At 39.6% G+C, this 17430-nt stretch overlaps 3 protein-coding genes across 3 annotated transcripts; all 3 read left to right on the top strand.

Moving 5' to 3' along the window:
* The first annotated feature begins 6963 nt into the window (after positions 1 to 6963).
* Positions 6964 to 8139, top strand: LOC115042075 (mast cell protease 1A-like). The gene is made up of 5 exons (XM_029500103.1): positions 6964 to 7021; positions 7099 to 7246; positions 7368 to 7503; positions 7618 to 7890; positions 7975 to 8139. The coding sequence occupies exons 1-5, from the start codon at positions 6964 to 6966 to the stop codon at positions 8137 to 8139; spliced, it is 780 nt and encodes a 259-aa protein (XP_029355963.1).
* Positions 8140 to 9996: 1857 nt separating this feature from the next.
* On the top strand, positions 9997 to 13264 carry LOC115042444 (mast cell protease 1A-like). Its single transcript, XM_029500675.1, has 5 exons — positions 9997 to 10074; positions 10157 to 10304; positions 12346 to 12481; positions 12657 to 12914; positions 13014 to 13264. Exons 1-5 carry the CDS (start codon positions 10017 to 10019, stop codon positions 13167 to 13169), a joined length of 756 nt encoding a protein of 251 aa, XP_029356535.1. The 5' UTR covers positions 9997 to 10016; the 3' UTR covers positions 13170 to 13264.
* Positions 13265 to 15187: 1923 nt separating this feature from the next.
* LOC115042197 (serine protease 57-like) lies at positions 15188 to 16967 on the top strand. The gene is made up of 5 exons (XM_029500269.1): positions 15188 to 15252; positions 15424 to 15577; positions 16046 to 16175; positions 16318 to 16572; positions 16681 to 16967. The coding sequence occupies exons 1-5, from the start codon at positions 15210 to 15212 to the stop codon at positions 16831 to 16833; spliced, it is 735 nt and encodes a 244-aa protein (XP_029356129.1). The 5' UTR covers positions 15188 to 15209; the 3' UTR covers positions 16834 to 16967.
* The last annotated feature ends 463 nt before the right edge of the window (positions 16968 to 17430 follow it).

Below are 17430 nucleotides of genomic sequence, written 5' to 3'. Positions count from 1 at the left end.
TGCAAAATCAAGGAGGAATGTCCCAAAGAGAGCCCAGGAAAATGGAAATGTCAGCCATCCAGAAGACATCCTCAGCTCCTCCTCTACTATGACGTGTTGTCAGGAGCACAGGTGTTTGTAGCGCGTTTGATCTGAATGGTGTAAGCAGAGAACCGAGCCAGTGAGTCATGCGATGATGAAGTTCCTGAAGTGTCTGTCAGATAGCACCTGGTAGCCTTCACAGCATGTCGTGTCTTTGTGTTTCCCCCAAAGACATAATCAGTAGTTTTCCAGAGTACGTTTTCATGTCTGCGCACTGCACATCCATCAAAACATTATTAGGATGAAGGAACTCTGAATGGCCCGATAAAAAATAATAGTGTTTAGATAGAAGGTTACTCTGAATGCTTCAAATTTAATTTGCAGCTGAGTGACAGAAAAAAGTAATAATAGAAGCCCATTTTGAGGGCCTTAGCCAAAATCTACAGGGGCACAAGTCATGCTGCTTCAGCGACAACAAACCGCAGCCTCTGGAACCTTTGAAACCCTGTGTGGTCATTTTCTCTCACAGTGTCTGAAAAGAACTGTGGTGGGTGGGAAAGAAAAAAAAAGAGCCCCTCGCCACTCATAATACCAATCTTATGTATGTAGACGAAAATGGGAGGGATGGGAGGGGTAGGGGGGTGGCAGTCGGACTAAGGCACAATTTTAAAGCGCTTATTGAATTGCCATTACAGCTCCTGAGACTAATTGTGGCTGTTGTGTGTCTCTCGGTGGCCTAGGGGGCTCTGGAGTGGCCCTGTATGCTCTTACTCAGTGGGGTTTTCAAACCGAGTGGCCCTGAAAGAGAACAGGACCACCGTAGATCAATGGCAAACCTTTCACTCTTTCAGAGGCCCTCACTAATCCCTCTCATTTGTCTGACATTTGTTGAGGCACATTCACAGTTCCCTGAATTTAGGATTAGGCCTTGTTTTGTTACAAAAACAGCCCAAGTTATAATGCTGAATAGATGGACTAAAGAGTGGACGATGGATGAGTGTGCATGTGAGTTTGCTAGCATGCGTGCATGTCTGCGTGTATGGTTATTGGGTATTCACCGTGTTTATGACCAAAGCAATTAGAATACAGAACTAACTCAGTTTTATTGTAATTCTCATTTCGCTGCCAAAAATGACGGTTTGTCTTCAACTACAGAAGACTTGTTACTGAGGTGTGTTGTTAACATGTGCTTATCTATTTAATGTGTACTGTACGTGAAGGCGTGTGAACCAATGCAGAAATCCACGAAAAGGGAGAAAAGAGTTCCACCATCCTGAATCTCCTTTTGAAAATAACCATTTCATAAAAAAGGAGAAAACATGACAATGTTTTCAGCAAATACCTGCAAAGGAAATACAACTCCATTAAAGTTACTACAATTCCTTTTGAAGTCTAGAGTTTTTTCTGAGCTGAGACCGTGCTTGGACAGTCTTGGCAGCCTGCAGCACAGCCATCAGAGGAAGGCCTTCTCATCACTGAGTGGATTAGCGTTCATGTCTGAACCCGCTTATTAGACATTAGACGGGGGCTGCTGAGTGGCACATGCGCCACATTTCACCTAAAGCCCCGCCATGCCATGCTGCAGGTATGTGGTGCCAACCGGCCAAACCCCATTTCAGGCATTCTCGGGATGCCTGCAGCCGTGCAAGACACCGTGGGACAAGGGGGAGAGACAGACAGACCGACGGCTGTATGTGCTCATCATTATTAAAGAATGCATGAGAGGAAAAGTAATAGAAGTGTAACCCCAAGAAAACAAGAACAAGAACAAATATTTCCCTCCACTGATGTCATTGTAATAGTGTGCAGATGCCTGATGGCATCAGATTGAATAGCTAAACTGGTTACAGGTGGAAAAAAACACTTCAGTTTAAAGGCAGGCAGGACACGTGTAAGTAGAGGCTAATATGAAGGACATGAACATGCTTCACTCAGAATAACTCAGCTCTGTTCAACACCATCAGCAATCACAATTTCCATTATAAACATATATTTGAACTCACACATCTGACCAATACTGACCAAAAGATGGACATGTGGCAAAGGTCTTGCATTGGTTTGTATAATATTGTGTAATAAAATGGTCACTGAATGTAACATTGCAGTTGGTGCTGGATGTCTGAAGTGTGTTCATTTATCTATGTTTTATATTTTTCAACTCAGCTGCAGTGTTGCTGCATCCATGTGTGTATTCAATACATCCCTTTATGTTATGTAGCTTCAGTTGATGCCACACTATTTTCTTCAGATGACAGAAAAGGTGGTGGCATCCTAAAGGGGCACAGACCATCTACTTATATATAGTTTGGCCAGCTGAGGCTGGCCCACCACATGTTGGCCAACATCCCAGTTAACATCATGAGGTTGTCTTTGGCTGTCAGTGAATGGAAAAGACCAAAGTCAGTGCTGCTTCATGCAAAGTTTGAGCTATGCCAAAGCCTATCCACCCTGCCCCTCAAGCCCCGCTGAGTGTGAAGTAATTCTTCATGCCAGTGAAACCAGACAGACTCTGTGTTTTGTCTCTGCATGCATGAGTGCAGCTTTTTTGTTTTTTCAATCAAAGATTAACCGGTGGATGTTCTTCGTTTGCATTTATGTAGATGTCAAAATCAGCTTTCTCTCTTGTTACAATCGTTGATTTAAAGCAGATAATTGCAATTTCATGGGATTAAAATCTTTGCAGTGGATCAGACAGCAAGACTGATATGAAAACGTTAGTTTCCTCTGTTAAAGAAACTTAAGGATGTTATATCTATTATTGCTAAGTCTTGTAAATAAAAAAAATCTAGTCCTGGTTAAAACCAAAAATATATTTCATATTTAACATGTTTAATAATATACTATAAAGGTGTAGACTGAAAACATCCTCGATAAAGGATATTAAAAATCACTCGTCTCAACCAAACTAAGCAGATCAAATAAAATATCTAGTCTAATACAAGCTATCTGTCTACAAGCCAGAGTACACTGTGAATGATATGTAGAGTAGGCTGCAGAGAGAGGAATCTGAAGCCATTCGTCACTAATAAGCTTGTAAACACAACTACCTACTATGCACTGTTTAGTTTTCTGTCTGAACTTGGTCTGGTGTCTGGGACAGCATTGTTCATTTTTACAGTGATGAACACAGAGATAGCAGGAGACGAACATTTCTTTCTTCACCCAACAGTTTTGCTCTCTTTCATCCCTCTGGCCCACGTCATAAATAACCTCGTGGTCACAAACCCCCTGTAGCGGCATGAATTCTTACCGTTTAAGGGGAAAACATTTTATTTGAATGTAGTAGAGAAGACAGGCAGATACCGCTGAGAAGATTAATTGAACAGCTCAATTTGTGGCCTTCTATTAGATTTGTGTTGGTGAAGAAATGGCGCCCTCTGATGGTCAAGAAGCAGAGAAACTTTAAAAAGCTTGAAGCAAACTCTGGCCCCCTCTGTTGGGCATTATGAAGACCTGAACAAACTGACTGAGACATGCACGGAGATGAAAAACTCCATGAATATGCGCTTATGTATGCAACTCCGCACAATGACAGAGATGGAAAAGCACTATGTAAATAAACACTTGCCAGAATGGTGAAGAGGCTCAAAACTGTGATTTAAATGTTCTTTGGTCCTTCAGAAAATAAAGAAGAGAACGAAAGGAGCAACAGGGACACAACAGAGAAAATTAAGGTGGCAGAAGGAAAGTTGTATCAATACAAAATGTGAAATGATGACAAACGTATGATGGCAAGCCACATTGCTGACAAAGGGCATGGTGTACAAAAGGTGCCACCAACTTTCACCTAGGCATCGAGGCATGGGTCCTGCAGGAATGATGCATGAGCCTGCAAAAATGTGTAAGTTGTGTTACAGTTAATAAAGTTCAAAAAATAAAAGGAGAAACTAGCCGATTCTGTTTGCTATGTCTTGGGTACCTGGATTGGTAAATCCTGCTTTTAGGATTTTGACATGTGGAAGCACTCCACGTCCTAAGGGCCAGTTATTAAAAACAGAGGTCATAATGACTTCAACAGTTTTGCAGTGTTTGACAAAGTGTAGCTGAGTCAAAGTAACGCAGGAATGACCTTGAATGTGTGCAACACCAACCATAGCATGTGAAATACTGAAAAGTACTGTATACGCAACATGTACAAAAACAACATGTCATCACTTTTTTACTGCTGCTTCCTTATTCTATCTTCTTGCTGACCAAAAAAACTTACCAATCAAGCCAGCTCAACAAATAAAACTTAAAGAAAAGCAAAAATGTCATGTCGCTGGAAGGGTTTACGCAAGGACTGATGGTCGGGTTGTTTATGAGTTGCAAGTTATGGATGTGCTCATCATTAACGTGAAAGAGCTTCAGAAGAAGTTGCAATATAAAACATTTCCGTGTTATCTGTGCATGTGGGTATGGCACAAAAAAAGATTATATGTGTGTTTGTGCATATCACTTCACATATTCAATTCCAATTTTCAGAACAGCTATTGATCCCCAGTGAAACTACCATCGGTTATGTTAACCATAGCAACGCAAGATGCTACTACTACTAATATTACTACTACTTCTACTACTAATATTACTACTACTACTACTACTACTACTAATAATAATAATAATAATAATAATAATAATAAGAAGAAGAAGAAGAAGAAGAAGAAGAAGAAGACTATTAATAACAGCACATTAGTGGGTTATAGTTGTAGAACTGGGGCCGTGGGAGTGTAAGTATTCAAGCCTGCATCTGCAAACTGTGGTTGCAGTGGTTTCATCAAGATCATCATCATTTAATGACATGTTGAGTTGTGTAACATATATCCAAACCAGAGAACATTAATTCTGCTGCATGTGTGCTTTTGCAAATTTTCGTGTGGCACTATGGACTACTATACAGAAAAAGTGAGATGAGCAGTGAGAACATGCCTTTTACAATGCAATTCAAAAATGAATTGATGAAATGAAATGAAAATGAATGGGGGTAGACAAGGAGAAAATAAATTGCGTGGGTATATGCTGAGTGGCATATTAAAGTAAATATATTAACCATGTCATTTCGATTATCGGTCTTTAAAGGACTCCTTTCTAATTTCAAGGAGGCAAGTTGTGTATACGCAGTGTATTCACTGCAGCTGCTAGCGAGCATATTGATGTAGGACTGCTTTTCCTCACAGTGGCCTACTTCGAAATCACAACTGCAGACTAAGACATACGAAGATGAGATCTGACTGGGCCACTCCGACATGCAGATTTTCTGTCAGTCTATAGTAGATTTAGTGTTGAGGTTCATTGTCTTGCTGCACTATCCAACTTCTACTTACTGCCAGCAAGTAGGCAGCCACACTGGCATTATTCTGCAAGACACCTACATAAACTTGGCAAGTAATTTTCCCTTTGATGATGTTCAGCTGTCCAGGCCGAGAGGCAATAACGCTCTAAGAGAATACGCTCGCTTCCTAACCTTTTGAGTAATATTTTCAAGTTGATCTGCAGTTCTGTCTTTACAACAAAAATGGTGAAAGTTCTTCACTGAACAATTCCTTATTTAAACATCAGGCCATGACTCCATTTTAAACCAAAGTGATGGACTTTGATGGCAGGACACTGCGTTTCATTCATTGTGATTTCTGGCTGTCTAATGAACACAGATGTGAAGATCTTTAGCTGGTACTCTGAACTAGAGCTACCCCAAAATGATTTCACCCGGTTGGGAAAGCCAATTGTACTCCATTGCCATCAAAAACAAGATGGTGACATGTCTTAACTGACTGCTTGATGATTCACACTGTAAACTCAGATTCTCAACAATTAAGTCAACCGATTCATTCTTCAAGAATGAGAGTATAGTTAGTTATTTCCATTAACTGGCATCATAAACCAGCAATTAAGCCAACCACAGATGTCCACAGATCAAAAGGATAAAAGGTGTTGTAAGGTGACAGTAACCATGGTTGTTATTATGGGCAACCTCTTTACTTATTCCAGCATTGTTTTTGTCAGTGTATGCACGTATGTCTCGCTGCCTGTTTTTAATCTATAGCTGAAAAGGGGGCAATTTTGTGGACAGGCTGCATCCTCTGGACATATTTCTTTGCCATTTGAAGAAGCTATTTGTAAGTTTTGCAAATGCTACATAGCTAACATTAACATTAACAGACATGAGCATCAGCCATTGTTTTATTTATAATACAAGAGGGCACTCTCTGAGCGGCATCACTTGTTAAGGGCAGAATGAACACTACAGGGAATTGTAAAGAGGGTTCAGTCAGACTAATGCAAGCTGGTTAGCATGATAAACTCAGCAGAACAAGAAATGTGATGTAGTTGGATGTAAATTAAAAGAAAACATTGGCTTTGCGCTTCATGAATAAAACAGTGAGGCTTGATGCTGCCCTTCTAAGCCAGTAGGTAAACATCTGTTAATGCTAATGTTACTTTAGCAGAACTTAATAAGCAACCAAAGGGTCATATAGGCTACTTGTTCTCATATAATTTCCCTGCACCCTTCATAATAAATGTCTGTCTGACACGTTTCACTGTCAGGAGAATCATTGATCGAGTCGTGAGGCTTCTTTAGAGGCAAAAGGTTGACACAAATTTTGATGTGAATTTAAATATTTAAATGGGAGAGCAAATAAAAGGCATCATGAAATGAATTAATCTACGTGAGTCGGTTTCGCCCTCAACATGGTGATCACTTGAAGTTTGCGTATGCTTCAGGCTACTGAGGTGGCAGAACCACAGGCTTTATATTTACCGTAACAATGGCATCACTGAACGAGAATTCCGGCCTTTACTCACCACATACATCAATGACTTTAAGACAATTACAGGTTGCACCCATGCAGGGAGGATGTAGCTTAAGACCACAAGGTCTCTTCCTGAACAAGCGGCCACATAAAAGGATCAATATGAGTCGGCAAGGGCAGTGTTTCAGTTTTTTCTTTTGCTGTGTCCACAATGCATGGTCTGCACAAATATCTGCTTTTTCATCTTCTGGCATGTCTTGGAAAAAATGGTAAGAATACCAATTTTAATCATTATTCAAAGTTACATTAAATCTAAACTCATTCTTTATTCTTTTCACGCATAAAGCACTTGGGAGCAAAATCATACATGGTGAAAAAGCCCCAGATAACTCATGGCAGTACATGGTCTCAGTCCAGAGCAATGAACGCCACGTATGTGGAGGATTCCTTGTCAGCAAAAACTTCGTAATAACTGCTGCCCACTGTGCCGACAAGTGAGTTAGCTTTCCGCTTCAAACAACTATTTTCAAGAAAATATGTATGATTATTGTATTTTATTTGTTCTGTTGTCACAACTTAAAATTTCTAACAGCCTCTTAATGGTCACTCATTCAGAAATCAACTGACAAGTGTTGTTCTCGGCACCCACAATCTCACTAAGGTCGATGACAAAATGAGGTATAAGGTAAAGGTATGCAGACATCCAGATTATGAGAATGTTTCATTTGGAAAAGACATCATGCTCCTCCAAGTAAGTCAATAAACACTGTTCAGATTTTTATTCCTACTTGAGGTGTGATGGAAAATAACCAGCATCCTAAAAATTGGATTTTGCACCATTTAATTTTTCTGCGTGTGTCTCCAGCTGTCTAGGAAAGTTCAACTGAGCAAGAAAGTCAAGCTTATTAAACTTCCAAAAGCAAACAACAAAATAAAGGATAAAGCATGTCTTGTGGCCGGATGGGGTGGGACAAAAACTGACATGAGGAGTGTTGATGTACTACAAAAGGTGAAGGTGCCTATTGTAGCCCTAAAATACTGTGAGGCACTATGGAAAAAATCTATCAGGAATGAAGAAGTCATTCTTCCTGACAATGTCATCTGTGCTGGTGGTTTAACAGACAAAGGATTCTGCACGGTTAGTTGTTGGGTGATCGCTAGTTTACATGATTTTTTTGTCTTAAATACTGATTTCACAAAGCACACCTTTTCCTCCTCACAGGGCGACTCTGGCGGCCCTTTGGTGTGCTCCGGGAAAGCAGTTGGTGTTGTGTCGTTCAACCTGAAAAGAAATTGCGACTACCCAAATTTACCCAACGTCTATACGGATGTATCAAAATATCTACCCTGGATCAACAGAATTCTCAATAAAAATAGCTGTAATTAGTGAGTGTACCAAAATATGGCATGTTTCGCTTGTTGACATAGCTTTATGCTGAAATTACTTTTATTGCTCTTTTAGCTAAGCACAAAATTATTATCAAATGTATTTGATTTCTTTTTTCATTCTTCATAATCAGACAGTTTTAGAGTAAATAATACAGAGTATACAAATAAAGTCAAGTTTGCACTGTCCTATTACGGAAACTACATTGTCTATGAAGTAAATATTTGTTTCATTGTTTTGAGAAACATCCAAAACCTACTACCTAAAATAAATATGGATACTTTCCTGCAAGTGTTGGAGTTTTCAGTGGTGTATTTCTTCTTCGGATTCTGGCCAAATTATAATGTTTTGCTCTTAAATGTCTTTTTCTAAAGAGAGGGGAGGGTTAGGGCAAAGACTGCACTCGACCTCTGTGCTTGCCTGTTTTGCACTTTTCTGACAGTCTGAGAATACAAATAATTCACCTTTCTGTGCAGGTGGATATGGCAGAAACAAAGCGTGTCTTCAGTCCTTTTATTAAAAAGGCCATCTGGTTTCTTTTAGGTGGTACATTCATCTGATATGAGAGAATGAATAAAAAAATGTCAGATTTTTTTTTGTTGGGTGACTCTGATGGCCTGCTAGTTTCTAATAGCACATCAATCGATGTTGATTCCTCAGCATTAAGAATAAATGAACTTCCCAAAAGCCCCCTGCCAGTGTGTTTTAACTCTGATATATATATAGAGGGGGTGACGCTCATATCTGAACTCAGAAAACTGTGCTTTCTGTGGCTGTCTAGTTTATGAGTACTGCTGTGCCAGTTATTCACTTATGAGCAAATGAAGCTCATTTGATCTGACTTATTTGTAGCCATAGTGTGATACAAATAGATCAGAAAGTTGAATGGAAATTTCTTTATTATTCATACAGGCAAACTGGGACATTTTGCTCGTAAAACATATTTTACCACACCCTGGTGCATGCTGTGTGTGTGTGTGTGTGTAGATGTTATAACGCAGACATTCATGGAGAAAGCCACTTTAGAACAATAAATATACATCTCACTATGACTGATCCCTTACACACTGTCATTTTGTTTTCACATTGTCATTTGATTCAGGAGCATGATTCATTTAATAATTTTCTGATTCCACTTTCTGATGAGGCATGAGGTCAGCTGTTACCAAAAATCAGTAATGATGAGTAGTGATGATGTTTCTTGCTCAAAACGAAAGCTGGTATCTATAACATCTGTGGTTCTTCTGGTTTATAATGGAACTCCAAGAATTGGCTCTTTGACCAAAACACAAGGTTTTTAAGTAATCGCAGCTAAATCATTTGCATCTTGTATCTTAGTGTCTCATCATTGGTATTAAAGTTTTTCATACTGAGGAATAGAGATAGACCTGGAGGGAGCATAATGAAGAGAAAGCAAAGTAGATGAATACTACACAACACTAGAGCGGTGCGCACACCAACTGTCAACACTGAAGAAATAATTTATCTGTGTTCTTGAATCTACTTTATGAATTCAACAAGCATTCTTCATTTGTAAATAATTACGGTATGGATGTCCAAACTGCAACAAAATGTCAAAGCTTTTTGTCTGAAATACAAAGAAAAAAAAAAAACACAAGGAAGAACAGATATATTTGAGGAACTGTGTTAAACTAATCTGATTCTGTTTTCAGAAATCCGCCAGAGTCTGAGAAACAAAAGCCAACAAGATATTACAAAGATAATTTCTGTTGCAAACATGCAAACGTGCTGTGCACAGAGGATGTGGTTACAAGTTGAGATAACATAGATGATATGCCGGGGATCAAAGTAAACATGGGTATAAAAAGGATAATCTAACGGCACCAAGAAGGCAAGTTAATCGTCTTGCTGCCATCATGCATGGTCTGAACAAATTTGTGTTTTTTCAAGTCCTGGCACTTCTTGGACAAAATGGTAAGATTGCAGATTCTGAATATTACTCTCAAAGAATTTTATGGAACAACAACTTGACTTCAATTTAAATTCATATTTGCAGCCCATGGGAGTGAAATCATAAATGGACACAAAGCCAACAAGAACACCATGCTGTACATGGCCTCTGTGCAGAACTACAGAGGCCATGTATGTGGAGGATTCCTTGTCAGTGAAGACTTTGTAATGACTGCGGCACATTGTGCTGATGAGTGAGTGACCATTTGATTCCATCTGTGTCTAGTAATCAGTTTAACCCTCCTATTATCCTTGGGGTCAATTTGACCCCAATCAATGTTTATCATTCAAAAAACAATAGTTGGCTTTTTTTTTTTGCTCCATATTTCATGACTTTTCCTAATTTGATGGGGACAACTGATTAAGCGTAAAATTATCATGATAATATTTTTTCAATGTGCTGAACGCATATTCCACGCATCGGTGTTCCTCTGGGGTCAATTTGACCCCAAGCTGTTTTAGCTGTGTAAAACTTGTCTGTCTGTGTGTGTGACCTAACATCCCCACACCTGCAGGTGCAGAGTTGATACTTTTGAGTTGATACATAATGGGGGGAAACTTTCCCGCTCGGGGGGGGGGACTTTCCCGCTCTGTGGAGGGGGGGGGACTTTCCCGCTCTGTGGAGGGCGGGGTATTCCTGCAAGGACATTGGTAGTTCATGCAAAATAAGGGAGGAGCAAACATATAAAAGCTTGCATTGCAGCCCTCTATCCACATCATTCTTCTTTGTGCTCTGTGTACACTGCAATCTGCACGCTCTCTCATTTGAAAATGTCTTCTGGGAAAAGGTTTACTGTCAATGACGTTTTGGAACAGCTCTTTGACAGTGAAAGTGACATAGAGGAGAATGTTTCTGAGACAGAGGATTGTGTTGAGGAGGACCCTGATTTTGAGGCATTCTCATCTGATGAGAATGAGAGTGTTGACCCTCCTGTTGCTTCTCAACCACCAGCAGACACGATCCTTTCCAAAAATGGAAAGATAATATGGTCCCTTTCCCCACTTAGACAGCAAGGTAGACTTAGCGCTACTAATATTATCAAAATGGTTCCAGGCCCCACCAGATATGCAATCAGCCATGTTGAAGACATCAAGTCATCATTAGAGCTCTTCATAACACCATCGATTGAGAATATTGTACTTGGGATGACAAATTTAGAGGGGAAGCGTGTGTATGGGGACAGTTGGAAAGACTTGGATGTAGTCGACTTGGAAGCCTACATTGGCTTGCTCATTTTGGCGGGAGTTTATAAATCAAAAGGTGAAGCAACAGCAAGCCTTTGGAATGCTGACACTGGAAGGGCAATATTTCCAGCCACCATGTCTCTGAAGACATTCCAAGTTTTGTCCCGTGTCATACGCTTTGATGACAAACAAACAAGGCACGGCCGACGCGAACGTGACAAACTTGCGGCAATAAGGGATGTGTGGGACAAGTGGGTGCAGCGTTTACCCCTGCTTTACAATCCAGGCCCCCACGTGACTGTCGATGAGTGCTTGGTTGCGTTTCGTGGGCGCTGTCCATTCCGACAATATATGCCAAGCAAACCTGCCAAATATGGCATCAAAATATGGGCAGCATGTGATGCACAGTCCAGCTTTGCATGGAATATGCAGGTTTACACAGGCAAATCTCCTGGCGAAGCACCGGAAAAAAATCAGGGCACAAGGGTCGTGCTTGATATGGCTGAAGGACTGCATGGGCATAATATTACATGTGATAATTTTTTCACATCTTATGCCCTGGGTGAGGAACTGCTGAAAAGGAAGGTAACGATGTTGGGGACAGTGAGAAAAAATAAACCAGAGCTTCCCTCTGAACTTCTTGCTGTCAGGAACAGGAAGGTAACATCTTCAGTGTTTGTCACATCTTCAGTGACTCATAGTAAATTTGAGAAGATTTGTATGAAAAGTTTTCAAGATAAATTAATTCTAATTTAAAAGTTTTGCCTGATGGTGGCGCTAGAGGGCAGGTAAACTCACTGATAGGTTTCATTATCAAGGGGTTATTTATGTATTCAACAAATAAACAAAGTGCCTGACACAAAAACTTGGTCAACAATTTTCTGTAAATCATTTTCTGGAGGCAAATATACCTGGGGTCAAATTGACCCCAAGGGTAAAATGTGTTAGTAATATTTGAGGATAATACGAGGGTTAAAATAATTTTTTTGTTCCAACTTTTTTTTTTTTTTTTTAACCAAACATACATCGTTCGAATTATTTCTCATTCAGGAATCCTATGAGAGTTGTTCTCGGCACCCACAATCTCAAGTCTCTCAGTAACGCTATAATAAGGCACATTGAGGTCCGTTACAAATATCCCTCTTATGAAAAGGTGGGGGCAGGACAAGACATCATGCTCCTCAAAGTAAGTATTTACTCTCAGATATATATTGTATCACCATATCTAGTCAACACCAAATGTAAATGTGCTTCAGTACACATAACAGCATAGTTTAAATGGAAATGACTTGTGAAAATTTATGCCTGATGAATGAAAACTCATTCTGACTTTTTTTTTTTTCTCCTGATTTTGTCTATAGTTGTCAGAAAAAGTGACCCTGAACGGCAAACTTGAACCAATTCGTCTTCCCATTGATGCACAGAAGCATATAAAAGACAATGAAGTGTGCCACGTAGCCGGTTGGGGTATGGACAGAACAGGTGGTACAACGGTCAATGACCTGAGAGTGGTGGATGTGTCCGTCATTAGCCTACGAGACTGTAACATGGAATGGAAAGGCGTTCCTGACAATGTTATATGTGCAGGTGGATATAAAACAAACAAAGGATTTTGTCAGGTATGTTTTCTCCAGGTTATTTTTTTCATACGTGTAAAGTCTATAAATACATTAAATTATGTCATGAATAAACTAACTAAAACACTTTTTATCTCAAAGGGGGATTCTGGTGGCCCGCTTGTGTGCAACGGGATTGCTGTTGGAGTTGTGTCTTTCAACAGAAACATGACCTGCGACTACCCGGATGTACCCAACGTCTATACAGATGTATCAAAATACCTTGACTGGATCAGAAACACCATTAAAAATGCTTAATATTAAAGTAATCCTTGAAATCTTGAACAAAGCTTTGCTTCAGCGTGTGTCACTTAGATGGAGATTTTTCTGCCTTTGTGATCGAAACTGAAAATAAAAATGCATCACCTGTATCAAGAAAATATTGCTTCTGTGATATCCTTATCAAGGCCACACAAAGTCGAAAGAGTAATTTTCACAGTAGACAGGGCGGTCACGATGTGTGTAATCTTTGGAACGAATGAAGTGGAATTTGAAATGTGCACATGTTGCAGGTCAACTCAAATGAAACCATAAAACCAGGAGGCAGCTTTTGCATCAACTGCAGCTTCAATCCGTCACAGATGAGGGCTCGACTGTAGGCAAGAGCTAATGAGCTGCATCCACAAACATCATCACCATTTTAGCTATTAACTACATTTTCTCAAAGATCAAATGGCATATTTGTGGCCAGTGAACCAGAGGCAGGTTTAGGCCGGTGGTCTGTAAAAACTTCAGCACTGGATGACTAAAACAAAATGACAGTTGTTCTTGGCAAATAGCATACTTACCAATGTAATCTAGCCCTTACGTGACATACATCTGGCCTGGGAGCCGAGTGTGCCTAAAGGAGACTTCCTCACATTGTTTTCTGTGTCCACTCATCACTGTGGGGGACTTACTTTAATTTCCACTAACTTGCTGATGTATAAACAACTTTGTAAGTAACATCGTGCGAAAATGTTGTGGTGAAGAGGGAACTGAGCTGTCAGGCAGATCTCCCGATGTCCGGGTCAGACTGACCCTCTCCTGTGGTCATGAGCTTCAGGTAGCAACTGCAAGAATAAGACTGCTGATAGAGGTGGACACTAACAAAGTAAATGTACTTGAGTCCTGTACTTAACTACAGTTTTTGATTATCTGCACTTTACTTGAGTATTATTTTGGAGGGATACTTTTACTCTCACTTCACTACATTTGAAGGACAAATATTGTACATTTTACTCCACTAAATTTCTATTGATTCTCTCATTACTCGCTAGTTTTGCACTGGTCTAACATTACTTGTTCATCTCTCTTTAACTGAAGGTATGTTTGAGCTATAAACATGTCTGTAGCAGAATCGCAGCAGTAAGTATTGTATAATGACAATAAAGCTACTTTCCTTTCCTGTATTTCCTGAGGTATTTTTTTTATACTTTTATTTAAGTAAATACGTAAGTAATATTTTGACAAAGCTTCTTTTACTTGTATTGGAGTAATATTTGACAAAGGGTATCTGTACGTTTACTCAAGTAGTGAGGTTGTGTACTCTGACTGCGGATACAGGCAGCTAAAATTAGCTGCAGGCTACCTGGGATCAGCCTGCAAAGGAGACTGCTCTTGGGCTGTTGCCATGGTAATCTTAGAGGTCACTATGGTAACCCCACCAGGGCAGAGCCATAGATGGAGAAATGACTGAATGAAAATGAATGACCTCTCTGATATGAAGCGATATCAACAATTACACTGACATTTCTGTCAAACTAATAGACATATACAAACAGAAACACAAACACATAAACGGACACACACTGACAGCACAGAGAGGGTTAAAGTCCATGTAGTTCACTTTGTTCATACATGACTGTTGGACAGAGTGGGCACACACACGTTGATAAAAATATTTTAAAAATTATTTTTAAAAATAAAAAAAAAAAGGAATAAACTCACTCTTTCAATCAAAACAATACACTGAGAAATGAACCACAATTTTGTAAGTGTCGAACATAAATGCAGACACTCAAACACATCACATTTTAGCTTGGATGTATTTGTTTTTCTGTTCGTGTAAATGACACTATACCCAATTAATGTAAAATGTTAAAATTCAGCGCTACAGCATTTCATAAAGCAAATAGGTCCATTGCTTCATGTCTTCAAAAATAGTCCCTTGCACCATTTATTTTGAAACCACGTCTTTTGTAATGCCACCTACAACCAACATCACATTGGCTAATTTAGTGATGCAATAAAGTCTACAATATAAGCAACATATCTTCACCAATAGAATCCAGAAGGGTACAGGCCTGACCAGGCGCCATGGCACTCAGCCTCGTACTCGTGCTGTTCTATGCCCTAAATGGTAAGCTGTCCTGCCTATATGATAACAATCCCAAAGCGGTGAAACAGCAGCGATATAATTTTCTCATTTGTCTCATTTCAATCCATGGTAGAGAAAAGGGAGCTATACTCGCTACAAACCTAAATTCAGTTGGTTTAACTCAAGGGAACAATGATGCATTTTGTGTTTCAGGAGCTGATGGTACTCATATTGTCGGAGGTAGAGACGCTGCCCCTCACTCACGCCCCTACATGGCCTCTTTGCAACTGCAAGGTAATCATTATTGTGGAGGGGCACTGGTTAGAGAGGACTTTGTGATCACAGCGGCACATTGTGCACTAAGGCGGTAAGAATTCAAATCTTTTGTTTAGTTGCCAGCAATAGCTCAGTTACTTTAACAATCACAGGTTTGGAGTCATTTAATAAAGCTAACAGAATCCTGACATCATGTATCGTTGTTTTTTGGGAAATTCTTTGAGAATAGACACTTGTACACAATATTTTTTGTTTCCTTGTTTCATTTATGTTTTGTTTTATTTTTTTAAATGTACCAAAATAAACTTTTTCATTCACTCATTTTACCTCAGTTTCATATGGAAACCTCATATTGAGGTGAACTTGGCAGGAACTTTATTAAATTAAATTAGACAAACTTAAGACATCCATCACACTAAGCACTGAGCTTTATTTGAAATTGATCAAAAAACTTGTATTATCTTTTGAAAATAGTATATTTTCTGTCAGCATTGCAGAGTTTATGCGCAGCCGTAACATCATACCTAACCTCAAGTATTCCTTCAATGGTGATTTCTAGACCAATAAGAGTTGTCATTGGAGGTGATACCCTGAGGAGTGATGAGTCAACAAAGCAAGAGTTCACTGTTGCCCAATCCATTCCACATCCCAACTATAATGGACATGCAAATGATATCATGCTCCTAAAGGTGAGGAGAAGTTCAGCTTTGTCTTCTGCTCTGTATCAAATTTCAAAGACCCCAATCTTTATTCTATATTTTACTTTAAATCAAACAGGCTCTCACGCGGTTAAATGTTTTAAAAATAATTTACTATGATTACGCTTTTCAGCTCAACCGCAGGGCCCAACTGAATAAGAACGTGAAGCTGATCTCTTTGAGAGCAGGCAGAGTGCGTGCCGCGAGTCAGTGCATCACAGCTGGCTGGGGGGACATAGGAGATAACAGGACCTTGGCAAAGACCCTTCAGGAAGTCAACGTAACCACCCTGCCACAGGCGACATGTCGTAGCAGATGGGGGCGGGTTCCCATCACCAATTCAATGATTTGTGGCGTTGGGAGAAGGGAACTTCAAGGCTTCTGTTCAGTGAGTACACTGGCTAGACTGTGCCAGGCAATGCGAACGACAGGAAAATAATCGAGCTATTTTAAATAAAGCTTACCTGCTGTTAAGTGTCTTGCATTACTCTTACAGGGGGATTCAGGTGGGCCATTGGTGTGTGACGGAGCTGCAGCAGGCGTTGTTTCCTTTTCTGGCCAGCGATGTGGAGACCCCGACACTCCTGATGTCTACACACGCATATCAAACTTCAGACGATGGATTAACAGAGTGTTAAAAAAAATTTGATGGGCTGATAAAGGATTGATTGATAAAAAATATAAATATCAGGTCAAGTTCAATGTACACATTTCTTTGGTATTATGCATAAAAAGGATGAATTAACATACTTTCAACAAAATTAATAAATTCTCTGCAGCATTCTCTGGACATTCAGATTATTTGGTTGATAAGTAACTTCATTCTTATGATGTGATGGGAGCCCCCCTTCTATTGTTTCATTCAATAAAATCTGCTCCTTATATTATCCGGTGTATGTAGTTGGCCAGGTGATATTATATTATTTATATACTTAAGATGTATCGTACAAATTTCCAGTTCCTGAAGTCACTAGACTCTGCCAAATCTGTGAGGAAATTGCAGTCTGATTGCTGCTTGCACATAAACTGTTGCTCAGCTGAGTTGTTGTCAGAAATATGTCTGTGTAAGCTCATGAGGTAATATTAACCCTCCTGTTGTGTTCCTGTCAAATCTGACCGATTTGCAAGTTTCCTCTCTAAAAAAGTGCGGGTGAGGCTCTATGACTTTGTTCATACATGGCATTTGAACACATAAAATAAATCAGAAATATTTTTATTTGTTATGGAACTTGTATACATGGTGTTC

Source organism: Echeneis naucrates, chromosome 4 (assembly GCF_900963305.1).
Source record: "Echeneis naucrates chromosome 4, fEcheNa1.1, whole genome shotgun sequence".
NCBI classification, from domain to species: Eukaryota; Metazoa; Chordata; class Actinopteri; order Carangiformes; family Echeneidae; genus Echeneis; species Echeneis naucrates.
The sequence above is the reverse complement of the archived record's forward strand: the minus strand, read 5'-3'. Positions and strand labels throughout refer to the sequence as shown.

What these genes read in the sequence shown, in the direction of transcription:
- LOC115042075 (XM_029500103.1), top strand. Translation starts at nt 6,964, where the DNA reads ATGCATGGTCTGCACAAATATCTGCTTTTTCATCTTCTGGCATGTCTT. An exon ending in GGCATGTCTTGGAAAAAATG is followed by an intron (nt 7,022 to 7,098) that starts GTAAGAATACCA and finishes TCACGCATAAAG; the next exon opens with CACTTGGGAGCAAAATCATA. An exon ending in GCTGCCCACTGTGCCGACAA is followed by an intron (nt 7,247 to 7,367) that starts GTGAGTTAGCTT and finishes TCACTCATTCAG; the next exon opens with AAATCAACTGACAAGTGTTG.
- LOC115042444 (XM_029500675.1), top strand. Translation starts at nt 10,017, where the DNA reads ATGCATGGTCTGAACAAATTTGTGTTTTTTCAAGTCCTGGCACTTCTT. An exon ending in GCGGCACATTGTGCTGATGA is followed by an intron (nt 10,305 to 12,345) that starts GTGAGTGACCAT and finishes TTTCTCATTCAG; the next exon opens with GAATCCTATGAGAGTTGTTC. An exon ending in AAGACATCATGCTCCTCAAA is followed by an intron (nt 12,482 to 12,656) that starts GTAAGTATTTAC and finishes TTTTGTCTATAG; the next exon opens with TTGTCAGAAAAAGTGACCCT.
- LOC115042197 (XM_029500269.1), top strand. Translation starts at nt 15,210, where the DNA reads ATGGCACTCAGCCTCGTACTCGTGCTGTTCTATGCCCTAAATG. An exon ending in GCACATTGTGCACTAAGGCG is followed by an intron (nt 15,578 to 16,045) that starts GTAAGAATTCAA and finishes GGTGATTTCTAG; the next exon opens with ACCAATAAGAGTTGTCATTG. An exon ending in ATGATATCATGCTCCTAAAG is followed by an intron (nt 16,176 to 16,317) that starts GTGAGGAGAAGT and finishes TACGCTTTTCAG; the next exon opens with CTCAACCGCAGGGCCCAACT.